General features: G+C 57.9%; 2 protein-coding genes across 2 annotated transcripts; both read left to right on the forward strand.

The window, feature by feature from the left end:
• The first annotated feature begins 1980 nt into the window (after positions 1 to 1980).
• Positions 1981 to 14492, forward strand: MST1R (macrophage stimulating 1 receptor). Its single transcript, XM_068558189.1, has 20 exons — positions 1981 to 3243; positions 6152 to 6340; positions 6415 to 6543; positions 6717 to 6887; positions 7554 to 7714; positions 8071 to 8236; positions 8350 to 8486; positions 8902 to 9063; positions 9159 to 9252; positions 9407 to 9619; positions 9721 to 9867; positions 9948 to 10110; positions 10280 to 10381; positions 10457 to 10663; positions 10941 to 11021; positions 11173 to 11354; positions 11449 to 11558; positions 11841 to 12078; positions 12402 to 12538; positions 14312 to 14492. Exons 1-20 carry the CDS (start codon positions 1996 to 1998, stop codon positions 14490 to 14492), a joined length of 4218 nt encoding a protein of 1405 aa, XP_068414290.1. The 5' UTR covers positions 1981 to 1995.
• Positions 14493 to 23975: 9483 nt separating this feature from the next.
• On the forward strand, positions 23976 to 27728 carry LOC137773095 (uncharacterized). Its single transcript, XM_068557520.1, has 2 exons — positions 23976 to 26065; positions 26135 to 27728. Exons 1-2 carry the CDS (start codon positions 23976 to 23978, stop codon positions 27726 to 27728), a joined length of 3684 nt encoding a protein of 1227 aa, XP_068413621.1.

Raw genomic sequence — 27728 nt, forward strand, 5'->3', positions numbered from 1 at the left:
CCTCAAGTTTCCTCCCAACCCCTAGAAGTCTCTCCCAATGTCCTGAGGCAGAATAGGGGTCACAAGAACCCATGTCTCAGCGCCGGGCAGGGAATGTTTCCTATCAGTTTTGCCCTGCATGACTATCTTTAGACATGTTGACTGAGGAACACAGGAATGGTGCCATAATTTCTGATGTGTGTTTATTCATTTCCGGGCCAATTCTGGTTAGCGAAGGGAGTGCCTTTTATGTTGCCTCAGGCATGGTATCCTCCCAGCACTGGGTGTGGCCGCCCCCGGTGCTGTTTCCACCCTGTCACCAGATGCTCATTAAGCTCCAGCCTGGAAGGGGTAGGGGAGTCCAGCATTAGGAATGGGGGATGGGGGGGGAGTCAGGTATCCAGAGTAAACTGTGCTGGGGTAGGTGTAGCACAGGGTCTGTGGGACCCACAAAATGGACTTGTCACCGCCTGGATCAGGCAGGCTTCCTGGAGGAGATGCCACCTAAGTTGCAAGAGAAGGAAGGGAAAAGGGTGTTCCTGGAAGGAAGAACAAGGAGTTTGGGCTGGATGGTGAGTAGAGGAGATACTCGTAAGGTCAGGATGAATCCTGTTGGGCTGAGGGCTCCTCTCCCCACCCCCACCCATTACCCTCCAAAGCTCTGGGACTCACAGTTCACAGGTCCCTCAGACCTCAGCCTTGGGCCACCCTGTGATGCTTTCCCTCCCTCCAGGGTCCAGGCTCACCTGGCTGAAGGGGATGTCAGGCTAAGGATGTCCCCCAGGGCCCCCTTCCAGTGTTGGGGGGAGCCAGTTACCAAGGAGCAGATGCTGAGAGATGGCAAGAACAGACCTGAGTTGACTCCCCTACCCCTGCCCCGCACATATCACAGCCTGGAGAGAGAACTCTGGGTAACCACCTAGTTAGAACTACACCCTCATTTCAGAGACTGAGAGGCTGAGGCCCAGCATGGCTTACAGAGCAGGTTAGAGGTGCCCTGAGAGCCAAAGCCCATGTTTCCCTCATATCAGGGAGGCCCTGGAGCAGAGCCAGGAATGAAAGCCAACATTTTGTGTTTTATTGTCCCCATCCTACAGCTTCCACCTACTGAGGCAGCAGTGGACAGACCAGAGCTAGGATTGGGCCTCCACATAAGTTGCTTCTCCTCTGACTCTAACGTCCAGCCAACAGGGCTAGCCCCATCTTATAAATCCCACCTGCCCTGGGCAGGCGGGATGCAATGCACCATCCTGACACCATCCTGTCGCTGTCAGCCCAGGGCAGGCCCACAGAGGGATAGTCCCTGCCCACAGAGGCTAGTGCCACTCCTGGGGTCTCTCCACACCTCCCCTCTGGTTCTCCACACATTCCTGGCCTCTGTTCCCCACACGGTGGGTCCCCCAGGGCCTGCCCGGAACGAGTGTCTGAGGATGTTGCTGTATCCTGGCGCTAAGAGAAGAAATAGGCCAGGTGGTCCTCAAATGCGCTGGAGCAACACCCACCCTCACTTTGCCCAGTCGGTCGTGGGGGGCGGGACAGGACAGCTCAGATCTACTTAACCTCTCTCCAGGCCACTCCATGCACACCCACCCACAGGCCACTGAGAAAAAGGGGACCAAGTGTAGGTGTAGGACCCAGGCTTCCGAGGGCCGGGAAAGTCGAACAGGCAGAAGGGCTGGGCTAGGCCAGGCATAGAGCAGGCCCCGCCCACAGCCCCGCCCCCCACACCCTGGCCCCGCCCGCCCCACCCCTGGCACTCAGACAGACTTTGCTCCAAGCACCGGCTGGGAACGGCAGCTGGGGCAACAGGTGGGGCGGCCTCTCTGCGTGTGTGTCCGCCCGCACCAGGTGCTCAGACCCGAGGGCAGGAGAAGGCGGTGGGCATCTCAGGAGTCCCGGTGTGGTCGGTGCTCCAGGGCTCCCAGGACCGGCGCTCGACCGAACCCAGACTTCTCGTCGGCTCCCAGCCAGGCCCGGGGCCTGCAGGAACCTCCGCGGGGCCCCATCTGGGCCTCGATGGAGCTCCACCCGCCGCCATTGCAACCCTTCCTGTTACTACTGCTGCTGCTGCCGCTGACGCCGCTACCAGCGGTGCCCAAGACGGGAGGGTCCTGGCAGTGCCCGCGCATCCCCTATGCTGCCTCCCGCGACTTTGACGTGGAGTACTTGGTACCCAGCTTCTCTGCCGGCCGGCCGGTACAGGCTGTGGCAACCTACGAGGGCGGCACGGAAGGGAGTGCCGTGTTCGTGGCCACACGCAATCGCCTGCATGTGCTTGGGCCTGATCTGCAGCCAGTTGAGAGCCTGGCCACAGGCCCTGCTGGGGCCCCTGGCTGCCAGACATGTGCGGCCTGTGGCCCAGGCCCCCACGGCCCACCGGGAGACACAGATGCGCAGGTTCTGGTGCTGGAGCCGGTGCTGCCCGCACTGATCAGTTGTGGCTCTAGCCTTCGGGGACGCTGCTTCCTGCATGAGATAGAGCCCGGCGGGACAGCCCCGCACCTGGCGCCACCAGTCTGCCTTTTCTCGGCACACCACAATCATCCGGAGGACTGTCCCGACTGTGTGGCCAGCCCGCTGGGCACCCTCGTGACCGTGGTTGAGCAGGGCCATGCCTCCTACTTCTACGTGGCATCCTCACTGGACTCGGCGGTGGCCGCCAGCTTCAGCCCACGCTCAGTGTCCATCCGGCGCCTCAAGGCCGACGCCTCAGGATTTGCACCAGGCTTTGCAGCACTGTCAGTGGTGCCTGAGCACCTGGCTTCCTACCGCATCGAATATGTGTACAGTTTCCGTGCAGGAGCCTTCGTCTATTTCCTGACTGTGCAGCCAGCCAACGTGGTAGATGCTCCTGGCGCCTTACACACGCGCCTGGCACGGCTCAGCGCTGTCGAGACTGACCTGGCCGACTACCGCGAGCTGGTCCTCGACTGCCGTTTTGCACCTAAACGCCGGCGACGCGCGGCCCATGAGGGCGCGCATCCCTACCCGGTGCTGCGGGCGGCCCACGCTGCTCCAGTGGGCGGGCGACTGGCCACTGAGCTGAGCATAGCCGAGGGCCAGGAAGTGCTATTCGGGGTCTTCTCGGCTAGCAGAGACAGCGGCCCAGGTGTGGATCCCAACTCTGTCGTCTGTGCGTTCCCTGTAGACTTGCTGGACACTCTCATCGAGCAGGGTGTGGAGCGCTGTTGTGAGCCTCCTGTCCACCCTGGCCTCCGGCGAGGCCTCGACTTCTTCCAGTTGCCCAGTTTTTGCCCTGACCCGGTGAGCAGAAAGAAAGGGCCCTCACTTGTGAGCAGTGTGCACATGCTTCTCTTCCAGCACTGAGAGGGTCTGGGACGGGGAGGGCAGGCAGGGAGAAGTTTTCTCTTCCACCCAATTTCTTAGGGGGTGGTGTGAGGGACTCAGCCAAACAAAGGCCACACTGGAAGCTCATCTCCCAGCCAGGCTAGACCCCGTTGCTACACCATTTTGTTCTTTCACCCTCTCACTTACCGTGGCCCCTTGCTTTTTTAGGTAATTTCCCTTGTTATGTGAAAATTGGATTACATCATAACTGTCTCTCTACCAGGCACACTTCCAAACTCTGGGTACAATGATGGTTGTCCCTTCCTACCTGCCCACCACATATACCCTTAGGGATACACAAAAAAACAGCGCCCTCCCCCCCACAGGCAGATACTCACAAATTCACCCAGACTCACATCTACTCACCAACACGTTTTCGCTTTCCCTGTGGGAATACTTGTTTTGCTCTGCTTTCTCAAGAGGGTGGGGCAGGAGTTGTCAGAGAATGCTCCCCTCCACCCGTTGCAGAGAGCCTTCCGGGCCTTGGAAGTTGGGGGCTTGTCAGGGAGCCTGCATGCCTTGGGGTTTCCTGACCCACTCATCCCTGATTGTTCTCCATGGGGTGATTGGGGGAGGATTCAGGACATAGTGAGAGGGTGGCTTGGCTCTAGTAAATTCCAGGAGGCTCACCCAGGTCTTGTGCAAGCAACTAAACATCTGGGGATAAATAAAGGCCTAGGAGGGGCTGGTTGGATTTGGTTCACCATGTAGGAGTCCCAGACTTTCACCATAGTTGGGGCCCTTTTCACCCCAGGCAGGAGGTCTCCCAGCCTATGCTGAACTAGGTGCTCCTTCCTGCAGACCCTACCCAGGTCCTCTTCAGCCATGGTGTCAGGGAGCCAGAGCAGAAACTAAGAGGACGTTCCTTCAAATGCTTCCCTGAGGACAAACCCAAAACTTATCCCTTGAAGCCATTGAAACAGTCCCACCCTACGTTACAAGAGATTAAGCCAAGGAAATGGGGTGAATGAACAAACAAATGGCATTGGACAAGTGGCCTTTCAGGGAGCTAACCCACAGTCACTGCTCTCTGAGTCTTTGGCTGCCCAGTGGCTCTGGCCCTGCTGTGACATTCTTCACTGACTCCTTTCGCTCTGATTGATGCCCCAGTGGTGGGAGAGAATTTACACACAATGAGGGGTGGGGGGATCTTCTGCCTCCCTCCTTCAACTGACTCCCTCTGGGTTGAGGAGGCCCTAGGGGTTGAGATCCCTAGTCTGGATCTGGGCAGCCCTGACTGCCCTCCTCTCCTTCTTTCTGGGGAGTCAGAACCTCTCCCTGACTTGGCTAGTGGTCAGGGGATCAGAAGACACCCAGCACGACTTGGCAGTGCAAGGCTCCAAAAGGACTAATCTCAGGCCCTGCCCACAGGCTGGCTAGGACCCCAGGCAGTGTGTGAACCAGCCTGTACAGTGTTTGTCCAGTGACTGGGCATGCAGCCTCCAGGAAGAAAGCCACTGTGTGCTCATCTTGGCTGCCTTCACGAAGCCTGAGGGGCTCAGAGCTGGTACCTGCCCTCCATGGGTTCAGATGGGGTTTGAGTCTGGCGGAGTCACCCTCCTCTATGGGGCACTGGATACTTAAGTCTTTTCAGGAGGCTGGAGCCTGGAAATCCAGACAAGCCTGGAAATCCAGAGCTAAAGCCCTGGAGCCCAGGGGCAAACAGGCAGCGGTGCAGCTCTGACCAGGGTAGGGCCTCTTTTCCACCCCACAGCCCCACCTGTCCCTGAGTCATACTGAAAACACCTGGCTGGCTTCCTGCTAGGGCCAGGACTTTTACTCACCTCCAGTGAGGACAGAGTACCAGTCCCCACCCACCCACCCTATAGACCCAGTGTGTGGAGTCAGGGCCCAGCTCTATGCTGAGGTCTTGTTCCCAAGACTTATAATCAGCACTGAGGTCTCAGGACTGGGTTAAGCATACTTAGTCTGATAGGGGCCTCCCATCAGCTTTGAGGAGTACCCTTAGGGCTGGCAAGGGAGGGTCCCAAGCTACTGGGCCACAGAGCCCTGCCTGCACCTTGCACCCAGCTCCAATACCCTGCATCCATACCCTCACTGCCTGGTTTCCCAGAAGCTTCCACAGCTCTGCACTGGGGCACTGAGTGTCCCCCAAACACCCTCCTGCTAAGAGCAGGGGAGAAATTAGTGTCTCCTGTTACCCGGGCCTTCAGGCCTTGGTTTATCCCTCCTGTACCCTGAATGAGGTACAGGTAGCAGCTGGAGGTACAGGAAGACCTTTGGCGTCTCAGGGAGAAAGACGACGTTACCAACCCCGTGCTGGCCAGTTAACCTCAGAGTTCAGCCCCGTGAGCAGGTGGAGAGACTGAAGCCTGAAGAGGGGACAGGGTTTGTTGAAGTGCAGGGCAGGACCAGCAGGGGGCAGGAGAGGATTCTGGTCAGGAACTCAGACTTCCGACCTGGCTCGTCTCCTGAGAGGCGATAAGGCCTTTGACAGGTGAACAAACCTCTCTGAGCCAGTTTCCTTATCTGTAAAATGGGGGTGATGAGACAACCCACTCTGCAGCGTGGCTGTGAGGACAGAATGGGGTTGGCTCTGTAAAACTCAGTAACTCATTATCAGAATGGCCATGGCAGGGTAGGGCAAGGTGTAGGGGGAGCCACTGTTCCAGCCTTGGCCTTCTTCCCTGGCCTTGCTACATCTGAGAGCCCCATGGAGGCGGTGGGGTAACTGGCGGGACTGGGGCCTTCTCCAGCCAGGCCAGGTGAGGGGTGGGAGTTTAGGCTGCTGTGGTCACTGACAGAAACCCCAAGGGGTCAGTTCATGGAGATGAGTCCTGACTCCTGCCCTGACCCTCCCCAGCCTGGCCTGGTGGCTCCCAGCCCCAAAACCAGCTGCCGCCACTTCCCTCTGCTGGTCAGCAGCAGCCTCTTACGGGTGGACCTATTCAACGGGCTGTTAGGACCAGCGCAGGTCACTGCATTGCACGTGACACGTCTCGACAATGTCACAGTGGCCCACATGGGCACAGCCGACGGGCGCATCCTGCAGGTAGGTCCCTCATCTCCACAGCCCCTTGTCCTGGGATCCCTGTCCCCATTTTGCTCACAGCCAACCTGTCCCAGGTGGAGCTGGCCAGGTCTCTCAACTACTTGCTGTACGTGTCCAACTTCTCACTGGGCAGCAATGGGCAGCCTGTGCATCGGGATGTCAGTCGCCTTGGGGACCACCTGCTCTTTGCCTCTGGGGACCAGGTAAGGTGGGCAGGGTAGGGCCCGGGGCTGGGCTGTTGGGAGCACAGCTTCTCCATCAGATCCAAGGAGGCATTGACACACAGGTCCCCCCACCCTGATCTACAGTAGGACCAGGGAGTCTAAGGGGCTTAGTCTCCGCCTTCAGCCACCCCTGAGCCACCTGTCTGTCCAAGGTTTTCCAGGTACCTATCCAGGGCCCTGGCTGCCGCCACTTCCTCACCTGTGGGCGTTGCCTGCGGGCACAGCGTTTCATGGGCTGTGGATGGTGTGGGGGCATGTGTGGCCGGCAGAAGGAGTGTCCTGGCTCCTGGCAACAGGACCATTGCCCACCCGAGCTTACTAAGGTATGGCTTGCCTGGCAGGGCACAGGTAAGTGTGGGACAAACTGGGCCTGGGGTGGGGGTCAGCAGGTCTTAACCATGATCTTCCTCAGGCCTGGGATATCTTCAGTATTTACAGGGAGGACATTCTTTTTTTTTATTTTTAATAAATTTATTTATTTACTTATTTTGGCTGCATTGGGTCTTCGTTGCGCACGGGCTTTCTCTAGTTGCGGTGAGCGGGGGCTACTCTTCATTTCGGTGCATGTGCTTCTCATTGCGGTGGTTTCTCTTGTTGCGGAGCATGGGCTCCAGGGCACGTGGGCTTCAGTAGTTGTGGCTCGCGGGCTCTAGAGCGCAGGCTCAGGAGTTGTGGTGCACGGGCTTAGTTGCTCCGAGGCGTGTGGGATCTTCCCGGACCAGGGATTGAACCCGTGTCTCCTGAATTGGCAGGCGGATTCTTAACCACTGCGCCACCAGGGAAGTCCCAAGGAGGGTATTCTTGGCAGAGGGGATGGCACATGCAAAGACTTAGAGGCAGAAAAGTATTGAGTGAGGACAAGCAAGTGACCTAGAGTGACTGGAGTGTGGGGCAGGCAAGGAGTGTGGCAGAAAATTTAGGGGAAAGCAGACAGGACTGAGAGTCCTGACCCATAAAGGGACTCAGGCTATCTTCTCCTCCCCTCTCAGTTCAGCCCCCACAGTGGACCCCTAAGGGGCAGCACGAGACTGACCCTGTGTGGCTCCAACTTCTACCTGCATCCTCCTGGTCTGGTGCCTGAGGGCACCCATCAGGTCACTGTGGGTCAAAGTCCCTGCCGACTGCTGCTCAAAGGCAACTCAAACCTCAGGTACGACTTGGTCCCTGCCCTTTCTATCCCTGATGGGGATAACCAAGCAGCCCCTTCCCTGTGAGACCCTGTCCTCTGCTTGTATGGGGCAAGGAGGTATGAGGCAAGCTGTAGTAGCTCTGGTTGCTTTCTGTCTGGGGGGACATCTCTGTCCCTTCTTGAGCCTACATATGCCCTACCTGTCTGTTGAGTCATGGCAAAGCTAGTCACTGCCCCGTCAGATCCTGCCGACCCTGGATGAAGCCATGGATAGAGAGATGCTATCTTCAAGCTCAGATGAGACCTGTGATTTGTGGTGGGCATGCAACCAGGCCTGTGTGACCCCTGCCTGACCTTGAGTTCCCCTGATGTCCCAGCCAAGTACCCCGGAAGGACTTTGTAGAGGAGCTTGAGTGTGAACTGGAGCCCTTGGGCACGCAGGAAGCCGGGCCTGCCAACGTCAGCCTCACTGTGAACAACATGCCACTGGGCAAGCACTTCCGGGTAGATGGCACCTCCATGCTGCGAGGCTTCTCTTTCATGGTGAGGCCACCTTTCCTTGTTTGTGCCCTTGGCCAGCTGGGCAGTTCGGGCAGGGAAGAGTTTGGAGTGGAGTGCCTCCTGCTCCAAGCTAAGCCACCTCCATGCCCTCTTAGGAACCCATGCTGACAGCAGTACAACCCCTCTTTGGTCCACGGGCAGGGGGTACCTGCCTCACCCTTGGAGGCCAAGGCCTGTCTGTTGGCACCAGCCGGGCTGTGCTGGTCAATGGGACTGAGTGCCTGCTGAAACGGTAAGTGCCAGTGGGAAAGGGGATGGGAAGCCACAGGGTCCCACATAGGGGAGCCCTCACCAGGTGGGGCTTGGATCCCCGACAGGGCAGGGGGAGGAGGGCTCAGTCACTCAGTGTAGGGAACAGGTCCAGGAAGAAGTGTCTGCTGCTCCCTCCAGCCCAGAGGTGGTTTGGGATGGCAAGAGAGCCCATTACAGAGTCCACTGGCTGCAGCCAAGGTTGTGGGGGGAACCTGTTCCCTCCCTGACTTCTTGGAGGCCTTTCTGGGACCACCCTATCTTCAGACAGACCCATGGAGTACGGGCAAGTTGAGATGACCAACAGAGGAACTGGGAGGGGTCAGCGGGGCCCTGGAGGAGTCGGGCCTAGCCATCACATGGAGGGTGCCCCTGAGCCTAATCCCCCTGTTCTGCAGGGTCAGCGAGGGGCAACTTTTATGTACCACACCCCCCGGGGCTGCTACCGCCCGCGTTCCCATTCGCCTGCACGTGGGGGGCGCCGAAGTGCCTGGCTCCTGGAACTTCCACTACCAGGAAGACCCCATCATGCTGGGTATCAGCCCCAACTGTGGCTACACGTAAGTGCCACCTCCTTGCCCACTCTGGTCTCCTAAGAATGAGGGATCCAGCCTTGGAGAGCACCCCAAGTCCACCACCCTGCTCTCCTCCACAGTGGCTCCCACGTCACCATCCATGGCCAGCATCTGACTTCAGTGTGGCACCTCGTGCTGTCATTCCATGATGGGCGCAGGGCAGTGGAGAACAGGGTGAGTGGGCACTGGTAGCTGCCGAGTGGGCACTGGCCAGGAGGGAGGAAGGCCACACCAGTCCCCTGAGTTCCAGCCCCAGCCCATGCTGGGCTGAGGGGTCTGGGGTGGCTGTAGGTAGGATACCGGGCTAACCACTCTCGCATGGACCCAGCAGTGTGAGGGGCAGCTCCCGGAGCAGCACTGGTGCCGCCTGCCCGAATACGTGGTCCGAGGACCGCAGGGGTGGGTGACGGGGAACCTGAGTGCCCAGGGGGATGGAGCTGCTGGCTTCACACTGCCTGGCTTTCGCTTCCTGCCCCCACCCCACCCACCCAGTATGGACCTGATCCCATTGAAGCCTGAGGAGCATGCCATTAAGTTTGAGGTAAGTGGGGGGGATAGGGGGTGGGGACAGTGGAGGGTTAAGGCTGCAGCCTGCCCGAAAGAGATGGGGGCAATGGCCAGCCCTCACGACTGTCTCTGCAGTACATTGGGCTGGGCGCTGTGGCTGATTGTGTGGATGTGAACGTGACCGTGGGTGGTGAGAGCTGCCAGCATGAGCTGCGGGGGGATGTGATTGTCTGCCCCCTTCCCCCCTCCCTGCAACTTGGCAAGGACGGTGCTCCACTGCAGGTAGGCAGCTCAGCTGGCCCTCTACGGGAAACATGGGTTGAGGACCTACAGGCTGGGCCTGAGCTGCCACCTGCCCCCAGGTCTGCGTGGATGATGGGTGTCACATCTTGGGCAAGGTAGTGCGGCCAGGTCTGGAAGGGGTCCCACAGAGCACACTCCTTGGTGTCCTACTGGCCCTGCTCCTGCTTGTGGCTGTACTGGCCACCATACTGGTCTTCAGTTACCACCAGAGAAAACAGCTAGGTGAGCTCTCCACTCCCATCCTGACCCAGCCCCACCCCCAAACTCTGACATCTCCAAGTCCCTATATCCTCTCTCTGCCCAGGCCTTAGAGGTCTGCCCACACCTCCTGGGTAGGGGTCAGCCTCTAGGAGCTTGGAGTGGCTGGCTACCTGGAGCCATTTTTCCACAGTCCTTTCTCCGAACCTGGATGACTTGGCATCCCTGGACCGCACCACTGGAGCCATGCCTCTGCCTCTGCTCCGCTCAAGCTCTGACTATAGAAATGGCCTTGGTGAGATGGTGGAGGTGTTAGAAGCTGGGACCATACTCTCTGCTCCACCAGCGCCTCATTCCCTCTCTTCCTCAGCAGCCCCTGCCATTGATGGCCGGGATTCCACCACTCAGGTCCACAGAGCATCCTTCTCAGGCAACGGGGATGGGTCCCATGTCCCACTGCTGCGGAAAGAGTCCATCCAGCTTGGGGACCTGAACTCTGCGCTCCTGGCCGAGGTCAAGGATGTACTGATTCCCCACGAGCGGGTAGTCACCCACACTGACCGAGTCATTGGCAAAGGTATGGGGGCCAGGCCGGGTGGGGTTGGGGCTCAAGGGATAGTTGGGCAGGACTCTGAGCCTCCATTTGCTCATCTGTGAAATAGGAATTCTGTCTTCCGTGGGTTCTGGTGCAGATTAAGTGGGTGTGGGAGGGCTGCAGGCTCTGCCATCATGAGGCTGCTGCTTGTCTTTAATGTCAGGTTGGCCAGTTGGGGCTCTGAGGTCTGGTTGCCAGTGGGAGCGTGTGGTGTGAGCCCTGGGCACTGGGGCCCCTCTCACTGTCTCTCCCTCATCAGGTCATTTTGGAGTTGTTTACCATGGAGAATACACAGACGAGGCCCAGAATCAAATCCACTGTGCCATCAAGTCGCTGAGTCGTAAGTGGAGCAGAGGCTGGGAGGATACTCGTCCCTGCTGTGCTACCACTTCGCTGAGTGACCTTGAGCAGGAGACCTTTCTTCTCTGTTTCCCCATCTGACCCTTGTAAAGGGCCTCCCTGCCCTGGGCCTGACTCCAGCCTCTCTGCAGGCATCACGGAGGTGCAGGAGGTGGAGGCCTTCCTGCGTGAGGGGCTGCTCATGCGCAGTCTGCACCACCCAAATGTGATGGCTCTCATTGGTATCATGCTGCCACCTGAAGGGCTGCCCCGCATGCTGCTGCCTTATATGCGCCACGGAGACCTGCTCCAATTCATCCGCTCACCCCAGCGGGTCAGTGCTCAGCTGGCCCTGGATTGGGGGGCTTGGGCAACAGCTGGGGATGGAGCTGCTCCGTCCTCGCCTACTGACCCACCTGTGCCCCTAGAGCCCCACAGTGAAGGACCTCATCAGCTTTGGCCTGCAGGTGGCCCGCGGCATGGCGTACCTGGCAGAGCAGAAGTTTGTGCACCGGGACCTGGCTGCTCGGAACTGCATGTGAGCAGCCATAGTGAGGTTGGGGTGAAGCCAAGGGGCAGAGCACCAGGGCGTGCAGCTAAAGGTGCCTCAGAGAAGGCCCATGCTCCAGTCCTTGCTGTGCAGCCCTGGGCATGTCCTTCCCTCTCTGGGCATGTCCTTCCCTCTCTGGGCTTCAGTTTTCCTGTCTGCCCAACGCAGACTTGAGTCAGACACTGTGGCTCAGAAACCTTGTAAGGGCCTGAAACAGGTGGGTTCAGGGCCTGGTGGGGGCCAGTCCTGAGTGTGATTCTCCCCTCCCAGGCTGGATGAGTCATTCACAGTCAAGGTGGCTGACTTTGGTCTGGCCCGCGACGTCCTGGACAAGGAGTACTACAGTGTCCAACAGCGCCGCCATGCTCGCCTACCTGTCAAATGGATGGCGCTAGAGAGCCTGCAGACCTACAGATTCACCACCAAGTCCGACGTGGTTAGGCCCCACCTGCCCCAGAGTCCACATGGCCTCAGAGAACACTTGGCCTTGCCCATTGATCTCCGAATGGTGATGAGCCCAGGGAATCCCCACGCTGGGCAGCCCCACAGCCCATTCGCCCACCTCTGGGCAGCTGTCAGGGCAAGAGGAGGCTGTGAACTCATTGGCTCCTCACAGACAATCCAGGCCCTGCCCATCCCCAGCTCTGGATGGCTCTGGTGGTGGGCGGGGACAGAGGGAAGATGCTTGTGAGGTATTGAGGAATGGGCTCTGACTGGGGGGTCGAGCCCCTCATTTCCAGCTAGAGGGCTCTGGGAGGTAGAGGACCTGGGGGGGCCCACCTGTCCCCCCCAGGGCGAGAGCTGAGTCCCTTCACCTGTCGCCTCCCACAGTGGTCGTTTGGCGTCCTCTTATGGGAACTGCTGACACGGGGTGCCCCACCGTACCCCCACATCGACCCTTTTGACCTCATGCACTTCCTGGCCCAGGGTCGGCGCCTGCCCCAGCCTGAGTATTGCCCTGATTCTCTGTGAGTATGTGGAAATGGTAATGGGGAGGGAGCTGGGCCCCAGAGACAAGGAGGGGAGGAGCGGGCCGGAGACACAGAGTTCTTGCCTGGCTCTCTGACTGATTCTCTGGTTGACCTAGAAAGGGACCCTCTCTGGACCTCAGTTTCCTCATCTGTGGTTCCACCACCGTTCGAGTCTTGGTGCTGGAGGGATATCACGGTTGCCATGGTAACACCATTCCCAACTCAGAGTCTGGGTTGAGGCCAGTGATTTGATTTCCCAGCACTCCTCTCCCCTCACACCACCAAGAGGGGCTGTTTTCCATCTTTTCCACTTACTTAACCTCAAGGAAAGGTTCCATTAGTTCTCACACTAGCTCACTCCACGTCTCCAGATCAGAATTTTTTTTTTTCATTGGATATAGTTTCAGATTCCCTGTTCCCAGAGGCATGGCAGCAGCTGTGTTTCATCAGTGCCTGTCGGGTGGTTCAGCTTCATAAGCAGCATGCATGCCTTAGCCGTGCTGAGGTCTTTGAGGTTAGAACAGGAAGAACCAGGTCATAGGTAAAGGTGGTTGATGATTACTGTCTCACTCAGCTTGTGCTCCAGAAGGGTATGAGTAACCCTTCCTCACAGCCCTGCCTGCCTTGATTTTGCTTTTTATTATTTATTTCACTAATGAACCTGGTTCAAAGTAAGGGAAATTAACTTCACTGCCTATCTGCCTCCGGGTCAGCCTCCCTGAAGCAGATTCTGAGATGGAGGTTTACATGCAGGGGGTTTATTGGTAGGTTGGGGGCGAGGGAAGCAGGACTAGGTAGGGGGAGAAGTTGGACTGTGATGCAGATGCAACAGAGGCTGCAGTCCATCCCCTGGGGACCCCTGGAATTGGGATGGCCCTTCAGAGTTTTCTGAAATTGAGACCAAGGGGCCCAGGTCTTTGCTCCAGACATTCATTCGTCACTGCTTACAGATGCCCCTGTGGAAGGAGTGTGAGCTTGGAGGAGGCATTTCTTTTCTGCCTAGGGCAGTTCCTAGAGGGGGCCTCAGCCAAGAGCCATCAGAAGTCACAGGGAGAATGAAGGGGGGAAACTGGGTGGCATACCATAGCATCCTCCATACTAGGGGAAGTCTCTTCTCTCTGGGCTTCAGTTTCCTCATCTGCAAAGTTGGAATGATAACAGTACCACCTTCAGAGGTCTGAGAACTACACGAGATTATTGTGTGTAGGTCACTTGTAGTATCATTTAAGGCAGGGATGACATTTCCAAGATAAAGGGTCATGTATTAGGACCCAACAGACAAACCTAGAGAAACTCTGCTTGGAATCCATGGTGCCATGAGCTGCCCCACACATCTCAGGGCTTTTAATCCCCATTTCACTGGACCTGGGCTTCCTTCCTAGAAGACGTGATGATAACCATGATAGCTTGTGAGCTGGGCCCTAAGCTAAGAACTTCATAGGCATCCTCTCATTTTATGCCCCAATAGCTCTGTGATCAGAGAAGACTCCAGAGGCACAGACAGGTTAAGGAACTTGCTCAAGATCACATAGCCCAGGTCACAGGACACAGGAGTCCAGCCTCTCAACCCCTGAGGCAATTTGAACTCTGCCAGGGTGGGAAGGCAATCACAACAAGAAGAGCTGCCCCTAATTGGCTGATGCAAGGCACCAGGCCCTGTCACCCGCTGTCCATCCCATGTGGCCCACCAGGGGGCTAACAGCAGGTGGATAGCCCAGAATCTCTGGGTAGGGGTGCACTGTGCCCCTCATGTTTTCCTCTACCCGGTAGGTATGCAGTAATGCAGCACTGCTGGGCTGCAGACCCTGCAGCACGACCCACCTTTGGAGCACTGGCAGGGGACGTGGAATGCTTGGTGGCCACGTTGCGAGGGGACCACTACGTGCAGCTGCCTGTGGCCTACGTGAACGTGGGCCCTGGTGCCTCTGACAAGGCAGACATGCCCTTGTAATAGTCGCCATCCCCACCAGTGCACAGGAGCATAGGTGGCCCAGCCCCTCTCAGAGCCACCAAGGCCCACGTGACCTCAGCCCCAGGCAGGTCTCGGGGGGTTGGACCTGCATAGTGGTGGGAGTTAACCCCAAGCTGCCTCTGGGCTGGCCTCTGCCCTGTCCCCGTCCCTGCCCCTTAACCTTCAGGGGCACAGGAGGGCTGCAAGGCACATTGGTCTCTCACTCCCCAGTGGGGGCCACTGAGGGGATCCCTGATGCAGTGAGTATTTATGGAGTGTCTGCTGTGTGACTGGCTGCTGGGCACAGGGGACTCGGTGGTGACCACTGGCCCTTAAATCAGTAAGTGAACAAATAAATATTTAATTACAAATTGTGGTAAATGCTATGAAAGAAAAAGACAGGCTGCTTTGAGGGAATGGAGGACAGCCTTAGACACATGAATAGAGAGGTAAGGGAAACCACCCCAGGAGGTGACATTTTTGCTGAGACTTTGTCAGGTGGGAACTGTGCCAGAAGCGGTCGGGGGAAGAGAGTTTTTGGCAGAGTGAACAGCACTTGCAAAGACCCTGAGGCTGGAAAGGGGTTGAGTCAGCAAGAAGGCTCCAGAGAACAGGAAGGGGAGGCCAGGCCCAAATCCAGGTTACAGGGTCCTGGGGACTTTTGGATGGAACCGAGAGGAGTGGGTTGAATACCCAGATATGCAGCAGCCAGGTTGGCTTCTCCTATTGCCCAGTCTGTCTGTCCCATTCCCCAGGCCCTAACCCCACTCCAGGGCTCCCTGATCCACCTGCAGCCTTCCCCCAACTCCCCCCGGCACACCCCCGCCACTGATAAGTCATGGAGACTTGCTCCCCTTCCCCCCAATCCTGCCAGCATTGCTCTTGCAGCCTTGAAAGAGATGAGCCAGCAGCAAGGCCTCAGCTCCACACTTTCAAGGCACCAGCTTCGAGGTGCAGACTGCTCAGGCTATTTATACTCGTCAAGGCCACTGTACAATACCCACTAGAGGGGCAGCCTCCACCAGAGAAGGAGAACAGCTTCCTCCTTGTACTATCCCTCCCCCATGCCCTCAATGCTGAGGGGGCCGCTGGGCTCTGCTGGTGTGGATAACTGGAGTATCAGGGTGACTGAGCCCAGGACATGCACTGTGGTGGTTCCTCTCTCTCTCTTTTTTAAAAAATATTTATTTATTTATTTGGTTATGCCGGGTCTTAGTTGCAGCAGGCAGGCTGCTTAGTTGCGGCACGTGGGCTCTTTAGTTGTGGCATGCAAACTCTTAGTTGTGGCATGCATGTGGGAGCTAGTTCCCTGACCAGGGATTGAACCCGGGCCCGCTGCATTGGGAGCATGGAGTCTTAACCACTGTGCTACCAGGGAAGTCCTGGTTCCTCTCTCTTGCTCAGGTCCCCCATGGCCTCTATCTCATCAGTTGGGAGACCCTGGCTCACCCTAAGGGACGTAGGCTCCCTTCATTTTGAGTCCCCAGCTCTTTGCCCTGTCATGCATGGAATCCTGGGTTTAGGCAAGAGCTCCCTGGTAAGCAGAGTGGGGGTCTCCTTGGGACTGGAGCTGCCTAGTGGTTTTCTACCCATCTGTTGCCTACTCTGTCACCTCAGGCCAGAGGGAGGCCCAAATATGGGGACCCAAAGGACTCTGAGGACAGGGGTAAAGCTTAAAAGGAGACTCTCCCGCTCAAGGGCAAGGGTCTGAAGATCAGGGCCCTATGAGCTGGAGAGGGGAAGAGATGGACTCCGTCTGCCTGTTTACCCCTGCACCTCTGATGCCCGTGAGTGCAGGCACAGAGGAGGTTGTAGCCTTGCATGCTCTGCCAGGGACACTTGGGCTCTCTTTCCCCCATTGTGTCACCCCTGAGGCTGCGAGAGAGGTGAGTGGAATGTCCTGGAGCACTCCCACAGCTGTGGTCCCCGTACCAGTTGGAAAGGACTGTCTCCATCCCTCCAACTGGTAGTCCTTGTGTCCTAACCTCATCTTTGGGATCTAAGGGTCACCCAGGGCTTGGAGCTGGGTGGGGAGTGAGAAGAAGGCTCAGAGGCTTCACTGAAGCTGGACTGAGGCTCCTTCCCCACTGGGCCTCTGCAGCTTGTGGACCATGGGCTTCTCTGTTCATAAGAGAGGGACTCAGAGAGAAGGGGGTCTCTGGATGGGAGGGAAGCTTAGTGAGGAGAGGAGTCCCAGAGAAGGGAGATGGAAGAAACTCAGGGGATGTCAGGTTTCCTGTGTAGCCAGAATGTGGGGCTTTGGGCCTGTTTCTGGGCCAAGGGCCTCCAGGGCCAGGATTCTCCAGGGAGGGGACACAGTTAAGCAGGTGCTTGCCATAGCTGCACCCCCTCTCCCTGATGCTGCAGCCCCCAAGCTCTGAACTCTTTTCTCAGAGACACTTGATAGTCCTAAGTCCATCTGGAGTGTCGGGAGCTGGAACTACTTCAGGGTTCCAATTCCTGACTGGGCCACCAGGAAGGAGAAGAAGGGACGGTAGGTTCTAGGCCCCCTGATGGGCTGGGGGGACCAGGAGTTTTCTGAGTGGTTTCCAGGGCTAATGAAGGCTGGACTGCCTTTGCCTTGGGGGAGGCCTGAATAATGGTTGGTCCAAGGAGAAGGTTGCTGGTGGCCCTGGTGGGCCTGGGCGTGACACTAGGGTGGGATGGGGTGAGCACAGTTTTCTCCCAGGGCTTTGGGAGTCCAGCATTGCCATCATGAGCTGTGGAGAGAGGGTGTCAGTTCCTCTCCTCATCTCCAGTGGGGCTGGGGCCCAGCAGGTGCCAACAAAGGCTGGAGGAAGGCCAGGATGGGAGCTGGGGCTGAGGAAGCAGCAGATGACTCACATCCTCCTGATTGCCCACTGGTGTCGCTGTTGTCTGGCACCTGGAGGGCAAGCATGGGGTAGACCGACCTGCTTTGATAGGGGACCATGAATCTGGTCTGAGATTCCCCTTATGCCGAAGCCCCAGCCTTTCAGAGAATTTCCTCAGGGATCCATAGGCTCTCTAGGGGGTCACACCTGAGGGTTCTAGACACAGCCCCATTTCAAATCCTGAGAACTTTCTGGGACAGTGGCTTCATCCGTCACTCCCTTGGTGCAGCCCACGAGGTCCCGGGTCCACCTCTGGTGCCGTTTCATGAACTAACTCCCTGCACCTGTAGGAGAGAGCAGGATCCTCCAGTGCTGGGTGGGGTTGGGGGACGTGGGCACTGCTGGGAGTGTCTGAGGCTCAGGAAGGCCTGGGATGCACCTCTCACACTTATTGCCTCTGCCTGGAGAGAAGCAGCCCCAGGAATCGGTAGCTGAGCACTGATCCGGTATCTGCCAGGCCCTGATGAAAAACACTGTTTACTCCATGCTGGGCTGGAGAACTCTCTTCCATGAAGACCCCAGGAACCAAGCATCTCTTCACTCAGAGCCTCTGTTCTGCCCGTGTGAGGGTCCAACCAGCTTGGAGATGGAGCTACTCTGGCCTGGAGGAGGGGGGATGACTTGATGAACCACCCCCAGCATTCCCCATCCGGCACAGGGGGGGCAGTTGAGCCTCAGTCTCTCCCTCCATTCTTTTGGGGTTTGTTCCAGTTGGGGTTTTTAACCCAATGAGCCTAGATGCCAAGAGAGCCCAGTACCAGCTCCTGTCCCTCCACAGCTACCCATTCCCCCACAATTTCTGCTCCACCCATCCTGCAGCCCAAACCTTGGAAGGGAAGCAGAGGCACTAGTGGTCCTGGGAGCCAGCCTTTGCTGGGCAGGTGGCAGGAGAGCCCTTGTATTTGGCCCTCGCCTGTCTCACTGTTGCTCTGTGGGAGCTTGAGGGCCAGGCCCATGATGGTTCCTATTCTGAGCTCAGGTGGTAGGAGCTGAGGGAAGTTGCTGAATCCCTGGGGCTCAGCATGGGCAGAGGCAGAGGGAGCATGAGAGCCAGGCGCATCCTTGCCTCCTCTCCAATCTGTTGCCTTTCTTGTTGGTTTAGCCGCTTGCACAGTTGTGGTCAGTCTTGGACTGGGCAGTTGGGATGTGGGAATGCATCAGGGAAGGCAGGGGACTCAAAAGCAGCAGCTGGTGGCCAAGATCACAGGATTTAATCAGCTTTGAAGCCAGAGCTCCCTCTCTCATGCTACAAGTCCACCCCCCTGACAGGCTCCATGCGGCCTGGACCATGGAGACTTAGAGACCCCCAAAAAGTCAGCTCCACCCCTGAGCTCGACCCCTGGGCTCCACGGTAGTGACAGCTTCAGCCAGGCATCAGTCCTGCTGACATGTCTCTCCAAGCTGGGGAGACCCCTCTTCAAAGGGGGAAAGGAATTGTTTGGGCTGCCCCAGTCACTCTGCCCACGTGTGCTCCTGCCCTGGTCTCTCTGACTCAGCCGTCTGTTCTTTTTTTTTAATTTATTTACTTTATTTATTTATTTTTGGCTGTGTTGGGTCTTCGTTGCTGCGCGTGGGCTTTCTCTAGTTGCGGCGAGCGAGGGCTACTCTTCATTGTGGTGTGTGTGCGCGTGCTTCTCGTCACAGTGGCTTCTATTGTTGCAGAGCACGGGCTCTAGGTGCACGGACTTCAGTAGTTGCAGCACACAGGCTCAGTAGTTGAGGCATGCGGGCCCTAGAGCGCGCGGGCTTCGATAGTTGTGGCACACGGGCTCTAGAGCACAGGCTTAGTAGTTGTGGCCCACGGACTTAGTTGCTCCGTAGCATGTGGGATCTTCCCGGACCAGGGCTCAAACCCGTGTTCCCTGCATTGGCAGGTGGATTCTTAACCACTGCGCCACCAGGGAAGTCCAGCCATCTGTTCTTAAAGTCGCCCCCACCCTCCACTGGGCCCGGGTTCCTCAGGGACCCTGAGGGAGGGCAGCTCTCCCTACATCCCCTTCGCAGGTGTGGTTGGAGGTCTTTTCTTGCCGGGCATGAAGTCCTGCCTCCTCCCCCCACTCCCCGCTGCTGGCTCCTGGATGGGAGGCTGCTCCCAGGGAGGGTGAGGAGCTGCCTGCAGCCCCTAAGCCAGCTGTGGACAGCAGTCGGGGGGGTGCCTGTGCTGTTGTCCTCCCTCCTGGCTGGTGCGGCTGGCCATCTTTCACGCAGAGTTACGTAAGCTTGAGTCAATTGGAGCTCAGAGCGGTTCATTGTGGGCTATTTTTAAGCTGTAACACATCACAGCAGAGGGGTCACTGCACCATGGCTTGCAGGGAAGGTTGTTGAAACATCTGTTATTTAAATTTCCCTGTGCCTTAAAGCTCAAAAGCCATGTCTTCCTGCACTCTCGGGTTCTGCCTTTCACATGCCAGATGAGGAGTGGATTATCACCCCTCACCCTGCCATAGTTTCCTCTAGGACTGGGGTTTTCTGTACCATGACTGCCTTTCTTTGGGGTGAAGCAGGGGGGCAGGGAGAAGGTGCCAGCTCCTTCAAACATGGTGCTGCCTCCATGGAATGGGTGCATCCTGAACAGGAGAGACTTCCAGGGAAGCAGGAAGTTAGAGTTCACAGGGAGGAGAGGAAAACACAGACAGAGTGCTGGGTATAGAGCTGAGAGACAGACAGAGGGTACAGCCTTCCTCCTGGGGGGCTTTGGTTTCCCATCAGGACCCAGAGAGGGTTGATCACAAGGTCCTTGTGGGTCTCTTCAGAAGCCTGCCTCTGCTTGGGCTGAGCTCCTACCTGGAGTGCCCTCCCTCCACAGACCTAAGTGCTACCCACGTGCAGCCTCTGGGACAGAGGGCTGGTGTCTGAGCCCTTGGACAGTAGGCAGAGATGAACCTCTGGGAAAACAGGCATTGCTTTTCACTCCATTATCAAGTGGTTGGCTGCACTGGGAGCCCTTTAAGGCTCCTTTTTTATTATTTATTTATTTATTTTATTTATTTATTTTTGCCTGCGTTGGGTCTTCGTTGCTGCACGTGGGCTTTCTCTAGTTGCGACGGGCGGGGGCTACTCTTTGTTGCAGTGCGCAGGCTTCTCATTGCAGTGGCTTCTCTTTGTTGCGGAGCACAGGCTCTAGGCACGCGGGCTTCAGTAGTTGTGGCTCGGGGGCTCTAGAGTGCAGGCTCAGTAGTTGTGGTGCACGGGCTTAGTTGCTCTGCAGCATGTGGGATCTTTCTGGACCAGGGCTCGAACCCGTATCCCCTGCGTTGGCAGGCGGATTCCTTAACCACTGCACCACCAGGGAAGTCCCTAAGGCTCCTTTTGATCCTAGATTTTTGGAGATGTCCAGAGTCTTCCCAGAGTACAGGGAGGGGAAGGCAGGTAGACTGGAAGAGTGCAGGGCCAGAGACTTGACAGAGCTGACTCCTGAGAACACAACAGAGCCCAAAATATGTCTGTGTTGGAGAAGCAGGTCTGGGAGACTTGGCTGGTCGTGAGGTAGAATGGGGCCTTCTGTGCCTCTCCTCTTGATGTCCTTCCTGCCCACCATCCTCAAGGTCTCCTAGGAAGGAGCATTCCAGCCTGATCCACTGGGAAGGAGGGTTTCTCAGAGTGAGGTGACCGTCCCCATCTCCTGAAGCCTGACCCTCTCCACAGGGTTTGGGGCCTTCCCCCAAGCCTGCCGGGAGCGGGTCAGGTGAAGTGTGAAGGGAGGCAGTGCTGGAACCCGCCCTCACAGAGGAGCCTCTGTATGGCCTCGCCCTCAGACTGAGCTCCTTCCTGTTGCTTCCTGGCCCCTCCATCCCAGACAGCCCTCAGCCTGGGGAATGGGCTCAGCGTGGGGGAGGGGCTCTCCAGGTTGCCATGGTAACATGTTGGCCCTCCTCACTTTCCAGAATCAGAAATAGAATTGGATGCCCTTCTTCCTGGTGAGAGACTATTTAAAAACATGTTGGGGGGAGGGGTACAGGGGCAGTGTCCCTGCCTGATGGGGGGGAGGGGATGGGGGGGATGGGGGGTGGGTGCAGGAGGGGGCTGGGTAGAAGGGGGTCCAGCCTGGGATCCTCTCTAACTGCCTGCTGCTGGATGAAGCAGAGGGGCTTCAGCCAGCCAAGAATTCTGAGTACAAAAGACTCAGCCTGGTCCCACAGGGTATGTAACTAGCCCCTACTCAGCACTGACAGCCTCCTGGGAGGCACTGGCTTAGTGCCCCCCAGGAAAATGTCCCCTCCCAGGCCTGAGCCACCTGCTAAGCTATTGGGAGGAGGAACAGGGCCATGTGGGTTACAGCTTGGGTGGGGGCTTGGGGCTGCAGCACTCGGAAGGGAGGCATGTTTGCTCCCCTCCAGCAGGGTCCATGCCAACGTGGCCCTGCGCGTGACACCCGTGATGGCACCGTAGTTTCCTGAAGTGTGGGTCCAGAGCCTGGTGGCCTGGCTTCGGATTCTGGCTCTACAACTCACTAGCTACAACCTCTGTGAATTCTCTCTCCTCCCTGTGCCTTGATTTCGTCATTTATAAAATAAGGGTGACAGCACCCGGCTCTTGTTGAATTGCTGTGAGGCTGGGTTACAGTGCTCAGCACTGCCTGGCACAGGGGAAGGGCCCAGTCAATAGCAGTCACTGTTCTTATTGCTATAAGGGGTGTTTGCTTCCCAGGTGGGAAAAGTCTTCTCCTCTCTCCAGGCTGCCTTCTTTGGTCTTTCCTTCGTGGGCCACACCCTTCTCAGATCAGTTGTTCATGAGGACTCCAGCCCTGAAAGGGAGGATTATGCCTCACTTCCGCAGGAGTGGGGGGATGGCTCAGTGGTCAGACAGGCAGGGACTTTCAGGGCCTCCCTCCATTCTTCTCCAGCCCTCCCACAAACACAGGAGGCTGCTACTAGCATCTCTGTCATGGGGAAAAACAGAACAAAATTAAAAAACAGTTTGCTTGGGGCCAGAGATTAATGAAGTTAATAGTGTTCAGCAAGTATGTGTGTGTGAATGCACACATGTGCAGACCACAGACCCTTGGGCTCTGCCACCTTCCTGGGCCATAGTGTGTGGCGAGCAGCAGTGTCCAGACACATCTGTCCCCATTCTTAACTGAAGGCAGCATCTGGGGAAGGGGGAGGGGGTCCGGGGGCCTGAGACATGGCTGAGTCAGGCTTTGCCCAGTGCCGAGTCAGGAAGGTGCAGATGAAGCACAGAGCTAGCTTGGTCCCTGGTCACATCGCTTCACACCCCACGGCCAACCGTAAGCACTATTTTTAACTTCTGTGAAAACACACCGCTTCAGAGGACAAGACTACAGCTTTGTTCTCCACAAACCTGTTTCCTGGGTAGAAAGACTGAGGCCTGAAAGGATAGCCCTGGAGGACAGAGGGAAGAGGCCCAGAGCTCATAACTGGGGGAAGGAGGAAGGTCTGACTCCCCTCCAGTCAGAACCTCCAGACTCAGGCCTGTGGCACTGGTTGGTTCCCCAAACTAGGCCTGTCCTCTGTGGCTGCAGGGCACATCTGGGCCTCGGCTGGTGGTCCAGGCAGGTCCCACTCCTCCCTGACCTTCTGCCCATCTACAAAATGGAGGGTAGGACTGCCCACCTCGTCTAATAGCTTTCTATTCTGTGTGCTACCCAAGTCCAGTCCTTTGTCTAACTTGTCCTCACTGCGTATGCAGTTGTGCCCAATGTGTACCCAGTTCTGCACCCACCATACCCGCACTGTGTAGCCAGCCCTGTGCCCACTGTGTGGACAGCCCCCTGACCACTGTGTCCCCACTGTGCCCCCACTGTGCCCCATCCTGTAATTTCCACTGGTGGCCTAGCCGTATGCCCAGTGTTCTGCCCCCCTTCTGGCCAAGGTGAAGTTGACACAATGTGACAAGAGCTAGAACATTCTGACTTGAGGGTTCTGAGCAGAGGCCCCACTCCCACCCGTGTCGTCCCCATCCCCACCTCTGTGGGATACTGGTCCTGGGCCTCAAGGACATGGGGCTCTGGGGAGGGGGCTCTGCGAGGCACAGGCAGAGGAAAACCATCTGGAGCAGAGAGACTGCCAAGGAGCTGCTGTCCCTGGAGCGGGAGCTGGGGAACATGGGGGAGGGGAGTTAGAGCCTGAGCCTGGGCCCCTCACCCACTTCTGCCTCTCAGGACTGAGTGGTGAAGCGGCTTTGCCCCCGACAAGGGCCTCGGGTCACACACTTGGAACTGCATCCCTGGGTCAGGGCTTAAGTCTCAAGTTGCCACGTGGGAAATGGGGAGAAAGAGCCAAGTCTGGCATCTGAGGTAAACTGGGAACCCAGGGGCTTCCTCAGTATCTCCCCTGCCTACCTTTTTCCCTTGGCCTTATACACGCTCTCGCCTCTAGGAGCACTGCCCTCCCTCTAGGGCTGGCCTGGGCAGAGTGGCCACCTGGCTGGCAAGGAGAGAGGAGGCCAGTCTAGGGTTGGCAGAATTCACTGGGGTCCCTTGGCCTTTCTATCTCTCAAGATTCCCTGGGCAGGCCCCCATTCCTCAGGGGGGTGGGGCCCCTGGTTTCCCACACTCTCTCACCCTCCACCAGGTCACTGGGGGCTGTGATGTGTGGGGTTGCCATGGCAATGAAGTGGGGGCAGGGCACCTAGGGCATGGAGCAGGACTATGGAAGTCACCAAGAAAGTGGGGGGCCCTGATCCATCGGGCTCCCAGGGCCACCCCTCAGCTGGCAGCCAGCAGTTGGGCGGTGGCCCTAGAGGGTCCCAGGGACCATGGATAAACTCAGGATCTGTATACTTGAGGCAGGGGTTGTCACTGTCCACTGAGGCCATCCTTGATGGGGCCTATGGCTCAGCGTCCCAGGCCCATACCCACGAGCCCAGTCACCAGCAACTCTGGGACCCTGCTGAGGTTAGCTCCCAATGTGGCTGTGAGCGGGCCTCCCAGGATTCCCTGAGACTCTCCTCCACTAGCCCGTTTCCAGGCTCTATCGTGGGAGCCCAAACACATCTCGTCACAGAGAACAGGACCCTGGCTCTACCGGTGTGCAGGCGCAGTGACGGCACCAGTGACATGGCCCAGCATGGACTCTGCTGTTCCCGGCTTCAGGTGCAGATGGCGGGGGAGGGCAAGGCTCCAGCTAAAGTCCTAGTAGGCTGGGGCAAAGGTCCCTGCAGCCCCAACCAGATAGCCCCATTGGGCATTAGGAAGAGCCGGTGGCTACCATATTTTCTTTCAGGGGAGGATGGCTCAGCTGCAGCCCAAGGTCCTCTTCTGGCTCCAGCCCAATATCAGGGCCAGGGCCAGTGCCCATGTCAGGCTCAGGCTCCTCCAACTCCAACTCGGGCAAATACTCCAGCTCTGGATACAATCCCAATGTCAGCAGCAGTTGAATCTTACACCTGCAACCTTGACCACCTGATGAATACCAATGCCATCACCAAGGGCCTGTCCCAAGACCTCTTGCCCAGGAAATGTGGCAACCAATGGTCAATCCAGTTGGAGTCTTCCAAAGGGGTCACATCCCGCCAGGACAAAGTGAATTTCCATTCTCAGGATGAGCCTGCCACCCCAGCATCCACTCCAAAAGAGTCCCCAGACCAGGCCCAGGAGCTCGAGGTTGCCCAAAGGCCGGTGTTACCAAGGCAGCCTGAGAACCAAGTGGAGAAGCCCATGGTCTGTACCTCCAGGCCAGGCAGCCCCAAACCAGGCTCAGGGCCCCCAGAAACCCCCAAGCCCCAGAGGGGTAACCAGGAGATCTGCAGCTCTCAGCCAGGTCAGCAGCCCCTCAATGCTTGCAGCAACACCTGCTCCAATGTGCCGCCGTCTGCCTACCAAGTAACCTGCCACAACTCCTCCCCAGTACAGCCTCCCAGGGAAGCCACGCAGATACCCGCCTCCAGTGCCCCTACCTGCCAGCTCCAGGATACTGTGGAAGACCGTGTGCTGGTGTTTGATATGGCCACGGGCAACACCAGGATGGGGCTGCTGTGCCATGACCCCATGGGCTCAAGGGCAGTGCTGGTGGGCCTCATGCCCAGCCACCCATCCATCTATGCCTCTGAAAATACGCTGTCCACCCGGCCGTTGGCCATGCCCATCCTCTCCCCTGACAGCGATGGCTCCAGCTTCTGGTCCACCACACCCATGGGGTTTAGCCCCGTGCCCTCCAGCCTTTCATCTGGAAGCTACCGAGAGGTGGCCCTGGTTCCCAAAGAGGCCAGGCTCAACCTGGAGTCACAAGGCTCCCCTGGTACTGAGACACCCATCAGGATGGGGATGCTCACTGAGCGTGTTCCACTGGGGATGCCCCTCCAATTTGGAGAGAGGATACTGAGCCATGCCCATGATCCTGGCTGGTCCAAACCTGATGCTGAAAAAAACGAAACTAGTCACACCATCTGGATGCAGGATGCCTCCGGGATGCAGGACACCTCTATAGTCCAGGCCAAGAAACTGCAGTGGACGAACTCAGAGCAGACCCCAGAGCCTGTACCACCAGCCAAAAACCAGCAGGTGCCCAGACCCCTGCTCCAGGAGGATGCAGGCAATCACAATCAGAAAGAGGTCGTTATTGCTCACGCTGACAACCCTCAGGTCAAAGGTGCTGGGCACGCCCCCCTTGGTGGTCAGCCCCCACTAGCTGAGCAGCATCCCCTTTCCAGGCAGCCCCCTTCGACCGGTCAAGCTCCCTCTGCAGAGCAGCGTCCCCTTACCAGGCAGACCCACCTTTCTGGACAGCCACCCCTAGCTGAGCAGGCCCCCTCCACCAAGCAGCCCCCCCTTCCTAGTCGGGCCCCTCTCACTGGAGCCCCTATTGCCAGGCAGCTTTCTCTCACTAGGCAGCCTCCCTTTTCCCAAGAACCCCCCATCTCCAATGAGCCCACTCTCTCAAGAGGTCCCCCCACCACTAGGGAGCCTGGTCAGGCCTCCACCCTGTGCCAGGAAGGTGAGCCATTGGGCCTGCCTACCCATGTGGGGGTACTTCGGGTGACCCCGGCCCCTGAGGAGACCTGTGTCTATGTAAACAGAGAAAATGTTGGTGTCAGTGCTGGTCAAAGCTCCAGCTCACATCGGCTCTCATCCTGGCAACCTGGCGGCTCCCCCAGGGAGCAGGAGGAGCAGCTTTCCCTGATCACACTCACCACATCTGGTCCTGGCTGCAAGGTCTCGCCCATGGCCACGGTGGGCACTGAGCCCCACGGTCCCCGGTTCAAGCTGACAGCTGAGGACATTACACACTCGCCAGTGGTCTCGCAGCTTGGCCTTCTCCGAGGGGCCTGCTATGAGCTGGTGCCCACCATGGATGTTCTGCCAGTACGGTCCCCAGTGCTCTGCCACCATTCACGGGGCCCCTACCAGGACATGGCAGCCGTGGTGATCGACACAGGCACAGGCTTCACCAAATGTGGACCGGCTGGAGAGGACCACGTCCTCAGTGTGCTGTCCTCACGCGTCCAGCTGCTCCAGCATCCAGTCCAGGGCCAGCCCAGGTACGCAGTGCCTGACAACCGAGAGGGTTCCTACTCGGTGCTGAATCGAGGAGTGGTCTCCGACTGGGATGCACTGGAGGTGCTGTGGCAGCACCTGTTCTATTGCAGGCTGGGTGTGCAGCCCGAGGAGCTGGCTGTGCTTGTGGCGGACTCACCCACCTCACCACGCACCAACCGAGAAAAGGTGGCTGAAATACTCTTTGAGCGTTTCCATGTGCCAGCCATGCAGACAGTGCATCAGGCCCTGCTGGCACTCTATGCTTATGGGCGGACCACTGGGCTGGTGCTGGGCAGTGGCCATGGCACCTCCTATGTGGCACCCATCATCACTGGGGATCTGGCCCCACTTGACACCTACCGGCTGGATGTGGCAGGTGCTGACCTCACTGAATACCTGGCTCAGCTGTTGCTGGCAGGTGGCCAGTCACTGTTCAAGGCATGGCTGGTCAACCAGATTAAAGAGGCCTGCTGCTATGTGGCCATGGACATGACAGCTGAGATGGCCCGTGCCCAGGCCCTGGCCCGGGTGGACTTTTTGCTTCCAGATAAGCAGGTCATCACACTGGGCTCTGAGCGCTTCTGCTGCCCCGAGGCCCTCTTCCAGCCCAATCTGCTAGGCCTCAATCAGCCGGGCCTTCCACAACTAGCCCTCCTAAGTATCAGCCGGCTGGAGGCCAAGCAGCAGGAGCAGCTGCTGGCCAATGTGGTGCTGGACGGTGGCGGCACCCTGTTGAGTGGCTTTCCTGAGCGCCTGAGACAGGAGCTCGGCCCCGGTGCCACTGTGCTGGGCTCTCCGCACCGTGCTGTTGCTGCTTGGCTTGGAGGCTCCATCATGGCGTCCCGGGACTCCTTCCAGAGCCTGTGGCTCAGCCGCCATGAGTACGAGGAGGAGGGTCCATGGGCCATCTATAAGTACCATCTGTGA

The sequence above is a fragment of the Eschrichtius robustus genome, chromosome 12 (assembly GCF_028021215.1).
Source record: "Eschrichtius robustus isolate mEscRob2 chromosome 12, mEscRob2.pri, whole genome shotgun sequence".
In the NCBI taxonomy this organism is placed as follows: domain Eukaryota; kingdom Metazoa; phylum Chordata; class Mammalia; order Artiodactyla; family Eschrichtiidae; genus Eschrichtius; species Eschrichtius robustus.

Excerpts from the sequence above, each read along its gene's own strand:
- MST1R (XM_068558189.1), top strand. The coding sequence starts at position 1,996 with ATGGAGCTCCACCCGCCGCCATTGCAACCCTTCCTGTTACTACTGCTG. Across the intron at positions 6,341-6,414 it reads CCGACGGGCGCATCCTGCAG|GTGGAGCTGGCCAGGTCTCT; the intron begins GTAGGTCCCTCA and ends AACCTGTCCCAG. Across the intron at positions 11,022-11,172 it reads TGCCATCAAGTCGCTGAGTC|GCATCACGGAGGTGCAGGAG; the intron begins GTAAGTGGAGCA and ends GCCTCTCTGCAG.
- LOC137773095 (XM_068557520.1), top strand. The coding sequence starts at position 23,976 with ATGGAAGTCACCAAGAAAGTGGGGGGCCCTGATCCATCGGGCTCCCAG. Across the intron at positions 26,066-26,134 it reads GGACAGCCACCCCTAGCTGA|GCAGCTTTCTCTCACTAGGC; the intron begins GCAGGCCCCCTC and ends CCCTATTGCCAG.